The sequence below is a fragment of the Bison bison genome, unplaced genomic scaffold (assembly GCF_000754665.1).
Source record: "Bison bison bison isolate TAMUID 2011002044 unplaced genomic scaffold, Bison_UMD1.0 scf7180017864390, whole genome shotgun sequence".
NCBI classification, from domain to species: domain Eukaryota; kingdom Metazoa; phylum Chordata; class Mammalia; order Artiodactyla; family Bovidae; genus Bison; species Bison bison.
In genome coordinates, this window is record NW_011494962.1 from 8784452 (window position 1) to 8792865 (window position 8414).

At 35.8% G+C, this 8414-nt stretch overlaps 1 protein-coding gene across 4 annotated transcripts in view; it reads left to right on the forward strand.

Annotated features, from left to right (window-relative positions):
- Nucleotides 1-8414, forward strand: part of PIK3C2G (phosphatidylinositol-4-phosphate 3-kinase, catalytic subunit type 2 gamma) — a 306650-nt gene that overhangs the window by 147249 nt on the left and 150987 nt on the right. For all 4 annotated transcript variants that reach the window (XM_010858753.1, XM_010858756.1, XM_010858754.1 and 1 more), the window contains one exon: nucleotides 2363-2493. In XM_010858753.1, the coding sequence (XP_010857055.1) occupies nucleotides 2363-2493 (131 nt within the window). The remainder of the gene's footprint in view (nucleotides 1-2362; nucleotides 2494-8414) is intronic.

An 8414-nucleotide genomic window follows, 5' to 3' on the forward strand; every position in this document is an offset into this window, starting at 1 on the left:
AAAAATAAATAAGACTAAGGCCAAGTTTAGTGTGTCATGACCACAGAAGTGTCACATGTTTGCCATTATTAACTTGAAGCATAGCTTGGGGGGCTTTGTATATATTCAACCCTATTTTAATTGTTAATGTTTGCCTTTCTCCTCCTCCATAATGCATAGAACTCAAAAGAAATCTTGGGAAAATGTTGTACATTAACACATATTTTGGGAAAGTATCTTTTGTGAAAAATTAGAAGAGACAACTGGGGAAAGCCCTAATATTTTCTGTCAGCAACTGAAGAATCGGTAACTGTTTAACTTTATAAAATATGAAGATATGCAGTTTGTATAGGACCTCATTCATGTATCAGAAATGAAAAAAATTTCATAATTGAAATATATCATGGAATTTATTATGGATTTTGTATAAGGATACTTCTAAGTTCTCATCAACTGGCTTTAGTTTCCTCATCTACCCTGCCCTTTACTTAGGACCAACATAAAGTTGAATAAGCTCATTAAATACTATTTCTAGTATTTTTGTTTTCTATGTTTAAAATATCTGGATATATTAAGAGTAAAGGGTAACCTACTAATACTGGAGGCACTTCTTTTCAAGGCAAAATTAATCTTTCTGTCAAGAGGCAAAATTTACTATAATATTTCTTTGGTGTGTTGAAATAATGAATGATAAAACAAAAATTATACCAAAAACAAATATTGCAACAAGTTTTAAAGATTAAAGAATAAAATTCCTAAGACTTTTCAAATAAGAACCCAAGTAGATTAAACTGTATTTCAAACTGTAACTCACAGTCTACCTTATAATTTTATTCCATTTTCTCTGAGATCACAATCTAACATAGATCAGCAGAGAAAAATAAATTATTTAGATTTTCTGATATGAAAGTGAAAAAAAAAAGTGATACTCTTAAGTACTATGAAAAGTGAAAGTCACTTAGTCATGTCCAACTCTATGACCCCATGGACTGTATTCTGCCAAGCTTCTCTGTCCATGGAATTCTCCAGGCAAAGGGGTCTTCTGACCCAGGGATCAAACTTGGGTCTCCCACAGTGAAGGCAAATTATTTTACCATTTGAGCCACCAGGGAAACCTCCCAAGCATAATATGGGGCTGAAAATATTTATCTCATTTACATACTTGGAAACTGTACTTTTTTATAACTACCGTTTTATTTACTGGGCTTCCCTGGTGGCTCAGTGGTAAAGAATCTGCCTGCCAGTGCCAGAGATGTGGATTTGATCCCTGGTCAGGAATATCCCCTGCAGAAGAAAACAGCAACCTACTCCAGTATTCTTACCCAGGAAGTCCCATGAACAGAGAAGCCTAGTGGGCTATAGTTCATGGGGTCACAAAAGAATCAGACACGCCTGAGCAACTAAATAACAACAATGACAAATGTTATTTACTAGAATCAGGGTATCACTTAAATGTGGTCTAGTGGGAGGCATGTTAAGCCAGGAAAAAAGAAGGTCTGCATTCTAGCCTTGTCTATAAAACTGAACTATAGAGCCACAGCAAGAATATTGTTTGGTTTTATACTTGCAAAACAGATCTTTACCAGAGAAGAGTTCACTGTCATGTCTACAAAGTGGTTCACAGACTTACAGATTTTAAGTAGAAGCTGCTGCTAAGTCACTTCAGTTGTGTCCAGTTCTTTGCGACCCCATAGATTGCAGCCCACCAGGCTCCCCCGTCCCTGGGATTCTCCAGGCAAGATCACTGGAGTGGGTTGCCATTTCCTTCTCCAATGCATGAAAGTGAAAAGTAAAAGTGAAGTCGTTCAGTCATGTCCAACCCTCAGCGATCCCATGGTCTGCAGCCTTCCAGGCTCCTCCATCCATGGGATTTTCCAGGCAAGAGTACTGGAGTGGGGTGCCACTGCCTTCTCCGTTAAGTAGTAGAGACCAACATAAAGTTACTCTTTTTATTTTCTCAAGTGATTACATGAAAGAAGTGTGATTCCAATCTATAATTTTCATCATTTAATTATAGACATTTAATAATGAAATACAGAAAAGGTATTATTTCAGCATTACATAAAAATGTAGCATTTAACTTTATGAAAAGTTAATAAATATTATTTTCTTATTTTTTCGCAGATAAAGTTACAGACTACAAATTTATATACCATTTATATAAATAATTGAGGATTTACCAAATATCATGTATATTTAAACACCAAGTCCAAACCCTAATGATTCTTCTAAAATTATTGTTAAATAATAAACATCACAGGAAACATAGGATATTTTCCTGCCCTTTGCTTTATTTTCTATAAATCTAAGATAGAGATCATTAAATTAATGATGCATTTTTCAGGCATTTGATACATGGCAAACCATCTTTTTGTTATTTCAGATTGATTTTCCAGCTACAGAGTGGGAGTATATGAAACTTGATTCTGAAGAGAATGGAAGTGATCTTGAAGAACCACCAAAAGAATGTTTAAAACATATTGCCAGACTGTCACAGAAACAGACTCCCATACTGTAAGTGACCCAGTTCTTGGGAGAGGATTTTGCCTGCATTTCATGATACCAGCAGTCATTCTAGAAGCACTCATATCTGTTAAGAGTGAACCTTCCTTCCCACATAAATCCTCTCATTTCCTACGATCACATCTGTTGGATGATCCACTAATACTTAGGAGCTAAGTTAGTAATTGTGGGGTTTTTTAAAGATTTTTTTTATTATAACACTTAGAAACTTTAACTTTGATCAAAGGAAAAATAAAAAGATTGGAAAACATTCAGTTCAGAATGACAGAGCAGAGACTGAAGGATACAGATCAGCATTTAACAGTGATAAACCATTGTTCTTCAGTTAGATAGAAAACTGTTTTGGTAAACCATAAGATGTAAAATTTAATTATAATGATATTAAAAAAAACAGAAATAGCTTATTTTTTTATACCACTAAATTGGTAACTAAAGAAGTACTTAAATTTTGTCAAACACCAATTCTCTGGAAAAGAGATATCCCAGGAAGAATTATAAGAGATTACTAATTCTGTATACTTACTGTTTGTACTTAATATTTGGTAATCTCTAAGCCACAGTTTATGATGCTCTCATTACCAACATGGAAAAGCATAAAACTAAGAAAGCAACACTTCATGTGTGTGAGATATATAATATAATAAAACATTTTATTCCAAGAATAAGAGATTATTTAAAGGTTTTGAACAGGGTAGTCATGTGATCTGAATAATCTTTTTGAGTGGTCCTTTTGGCTATAAGTTGAAGGATGGTTTAGAGAGGAAGTAGGAGAGGAAGACATTACTTTGTCAACAAAGGTCCGTCTAGTCAAGGCCATGGTTTTCCCAGTAGTCATGTATGGATATGAGAGTTGGACTATAAAGAAAGCTGACCACAGAAGAATTGATGCTTTTGAACTGTTGTGTTGGAGAAGATTCTTGAGAGTCCTTTGTACTGCAAGGAGATCCAACCAGTCCATTCTAAAGGAGATCAGTCCTGAGTGTTCACTGGAAGGACTGATGTTGAAGCTGAAACTCCAATATTTTGGTCACCTGATACGAAGAGCTGACTCATTGGAAAAGACCCTGATGCTGGGAAAGATTGAGGGCAGGAGGAGAAGGGGAGAACAGAGGATGAGATGGTTGGATGGCATCACCGACTCGATGGACATGGGTTTAAGTGCACTCTGGGAGTTGGTGATGGACAGGGAGGCCTGGCGTGCTGTGGTTCATGGGGTCACAAGGAGTCAGACATGACTGAGCAACTGAACTAAACTGAAAAGAGGAAGAGAGCAGTACAGTAAAGTAGCTGATGTAATATTTTAGGCAGAAGGCTGTGGTCACTAGAACGAGGGCAATGGCAGTGGACATTGTGGACATTGACAGTAACGGCTGGATTTGGAGCATATCTGGGAGTTAAAAAGGCATGACTTGATGATTAATAGTAAATAGGGGTGAAGCCAAATGAGAAACCAAATAATCAAGATACTGAAGAGTCTAAGGTTTGAAATTGCTGAACTGGGCAGATGTTAGAGTCATTTTCTGGAGGAGGGATTAGTTTGAGACCTTCCAGACTGAGGTGTTGAACGTGATTAGGCATTTCAGTTCAGTTCATTTCAGTCACTCAGTCGTGTCCAACTCTTTGCGACCCCATGAACCGCAGCACGCCAGGCCTCCCTGTCCATCACCAACTCCCGGAGTCCACCAAAACCCATGTCCATCGAGTCGGTGATGCCATCCAACCATCTCATCCTCTGTTCTCTCCTTCTCCTCCTGCCCTCAATCTTTCCCAGCATCAGGGTCTTTGTCAATGAGTCAGCTCTTTGTATCAGGTGGCCAAAGTATTGGAGTTTCAGCTTCAACATCAGTCCTTCCAATGAACACCCAGGACTGATCTCCTTTAGGATGGACTCTTTGGATATCCTTGCAGTCCAAGGGACTCTCAAGAGTCTTCTTCAACACAACAGTTCAAAAGCATCAATTCTTCGGCACTCAGCTTTCTTTATAGTACAACTCTCACATCCATACATGACCACTGGAAAAACTAGTTTGGGGTAATCTTGTTACTACCCTGAGCTCTAATTTCCACACATCCTACTCTTTTCCTCAGTCATTTCAAGCCAATGACATCTCTTTACTTCATATATTTCACATGTGCCATTCCTTCTCCCATCTCAGGGTCTTCTTATTTGGGATTTCCTCTTCATGAAATACTCCTCCTTAGTTCTTCACATGGCTGAATCATCTCATCTTGTAGTGAGTTAGTGTTAGAAAGTGTTAAAATGCTAGTTGTTCAGTCATGTCTGACTCTTCGCAACCTCATGGACTGTAGCCCGCGAGGCTCCTAGGTCCATGGGATTCTCCAGGCAAGAACACTGGAGTAGGTAGCCATTTCCTCCCCCAAGGGATCTTTCTGACCCAGGGATCGAACCCTATCTCCCGCATTGCAGGCAGATTCTTTACCATCTGAGCCACCAGGGAAGCCCCTCAACCTATAGGTCCTCACTTAATTGTGATCTTCTCAAAGAGACCTTCTTTTATGACCCTATCAAATGAGGTTTTTCCTTCTTTACAATCTCTCATATTACCTTTTTTATCACACATAACACAGTCTAGTATCATATTGTTCACTGATGTGTTTTTTTTTTAATTGTTTGTGAGAACCAAGAGAACCAGGAACCTATCTTGTTTATTACTACATTTCCAGTGTTCCACATTGTGCCTGATAAATAATATGTATAAAATAAATGTTATAAAGGATAAAGTTCCTTGGCATAGAGTTTGGTATAAAAATGACCTAAAGGATTCTCATAGTCCTTATGACACATATTTTGATGACCCATCATTATTCTAGACTATTGCCATCTTAATTAGATGAAACATGTTTTGATAGTTCTTATTCAAAAATATAAAACTTTACATTTAACAAGTATGTCACATATCAGAGACTGATATATTTGTATGAGAGATTTTTTAAAATATAAAAAGTTGCTATCCTTTGAAATTTTAAATATGTTCAAACAAAAAATGTCAAAACCAACAAATAAATAAGCACAGAAACTGCCTTTAAATATTAAAGGTTTGTATTTTTAAATTAGCCCCAGTGAATTCTAGCTGGTTTTATACTTCAGTTTTCTATTTAAGTGAATAACTTATACATAAAATAAGCAACATTTTTCTGTTTTACTCACTCAAATACAATTATTAATGCTCAGTAGAGTACAGTTTCATTCAGGACTGTGAAAACAGATGGAGAACAGTCTTCAATGTGATAAAACTTATGTTAGAAACAGATTAAAGTCAATTTCCAAACACCACATTTTATGATTTAGTTGGTGACATACTTGTCTTCTTTCAAACTGGTTAAATGTAAGCAGTTGAGAAGTTCAGACTCAATGAAGTTTGGTGAAAATGTACTCTAACATTTGTAAAAATAAGAAGAATACCTTCTTGATGACCTCTAAAGAAAAGTATCTAATGTAAGGAAAATCTCAGAACATAAGGTAAAAAACAAATGTTTTGAAAGAAATTATGCCTCCACCTCTAGCCATGAAGGTTACCTATTATATTACTAAACTAGTCCTCCTGAATTAAAGAAATATGATACAAGAGAAATACATATAAAGCAACTGCTCTCAGAAATTGAGCAGAGAAGGCTTGAGGTGAACCCATGAGTAAAAAGGCCTTTGGACCCAGAGACATTTTCTGTATCATTGCTCTGGAAGTTATAATTAAAGAAGAGCAGGCAGGTCTTACCTCCTGAGATTAAAAAATAAATAAATGAGGCAGAGATCACAGAGTTTAATAATTTTGAGGCAGCTAGAATTTCCAGAGAATAATAGTAGAGAAAGGAATATCCACAGAATAGGAGCTTCAGAAATATGTAGTGGTGTCCCCTTATATATTCAGCTGAGTTCTGAGCCACTCATGAGCACATGGGGATTTTATAGCAAAAGAACTGCTACAGGGAGATATGAAATAAATGTAGATTCTAGAGGTTGTACAATGCTGGGAGACATAAATTTTCTGACCAGTAATGATGCAGAAAGATCACAGAACACCTCAGCACTCAATAAAGAAATCAGAAAGATGCATATTAGTAGTAAATGTGCTCTAGCTCAAGATTTAGGACTGTGCTTGGCCTAGTCTAACACATCATAAAAACAGACCCCAAGAGGATTAAGCTGATCTACTAGTAATTAAACTGCCTCCTAAAAAAAAAAAATTGGAAACATTCAGCACTCAAATGCAGCAAAATGCAGACTCTGAACAATGTAGGATTTTAAATGTTTAGTGTACAACCAATAATTGCTAAACATAGGAAGAGTCAGGAATACATAACCATAGGCCAGGGTTGAAGGAGGCAGTTAATAGAAACAGCTTCAGATATTTTGCATGTGTGCTAAGTTGCTTCGGTTGTGTCCAACTCTTTGCAACCCCATGGACTATAGCTTGCCAGGCTTCTCTGTCCATTGGATTCTCCAGGCAAGTACAATGGAGTAGGTTGCCATTTCCTCCTCCATCAAATATTTTACAACTGTTATAAAGGTATTTATGGGTTTAAATTTAAAAATACATATGGGTGAACAAATGAAGTAGAAAAATGGAAATTTAAGAACTGAAAAACACAGTATTAAAATTTTAAAAAATCACTGGAAAAGCTTAATAGATTGCATAATGAAAAAAAAAAAAAGAACAGTGAGTTTAAAGAATGGGCAATAGAAATTATCCATGTTGAATAACAGAAAGAAAAAAACCTGAAAATAGTGATACAGCTTTGTGACCTATAGGACAATTATCAAGCAATGTAATATGTATGTATTGGACACACAGGAGAGAAGAGAGAGTGAAGAAAAAAAATTCTTAAAGAGAAAATAGCCAAAATTTTACAAGTTTAAGTTTTAAAAAATCACCTACAGATATAAGAAACTTAGCAAATTCCAAACACATACACACACACACACACACATCACCTTAGCACACCATAGTCAAATTTCTGAAAACTAAAGATAAATATAAAATTTTTCTAAGGCTTCAGAGAAAGTCAACAAATCACATTCATGGGATGAACTATAATTCTACAGATTTCTCATTAACTTCATATTTCTCATTAGAAACTATGAAAACCAAAAGACATTATGTTACCTTACATTTTGAAAGGAGAAAAGAAACTCTATCAACTTAAAAGTTCTATAACCAGTAAAATTGCATTTCAAAAATTAAGGCAAAATTAAAACATTTCAACTAAACACAGCTGAGTTAGTTAATTATAAGCTCATCTGTACTGTAAGAAATTTTAAAGAAAATACTTTAGGCTGAAAAAAGATGGACATTCAAATCTACAGGAGTAAATGAAAAGTACCATGAAGGGAAATAACTAGATAGTAAAGATATACATTTTTCATGTTTATTAAATTATTTTTAAAAATGTTTAACTAAAAATAATCATAATGTACAACTGGGCATATAATAAATAAAAATAAAATGAGAAAAAATAAAAAAATAAGAATGAGAAATAGAAAAATAAAAGCATAGTATGCTAAGGCTCTTATGCATAAAGCAGTGTAATAACTGTGGTTGGCTGGCTCAGTGGTAAAGAATCTGCCTGCCAATGCAGGAGACGGGTTTGATCCCTGGGTCAGGAGTATCCCTTGGAGGAGCAAATGGCAATGCACTCCAGTATTCTGGCTTGGGAAATCCCAAAGATAGAATAAATGAAAAGACTGTAGTCCAAAATCACTGCAGATGGTGATTGCAGCCATGAAATTAAAAGACACTTATTCCTTGGAAGGAAAGTTATGACCAACCTAGATAGTATATTGAAAAGTAGAGATATTACTTTGCCAATAAAGGTCCGTCTAGTCAAGGCTATGGTTTTTCCAATGGTCATGTATGGATGTGAGAGTTGGACTGGGAAGAAAGCTGAGCACCAAG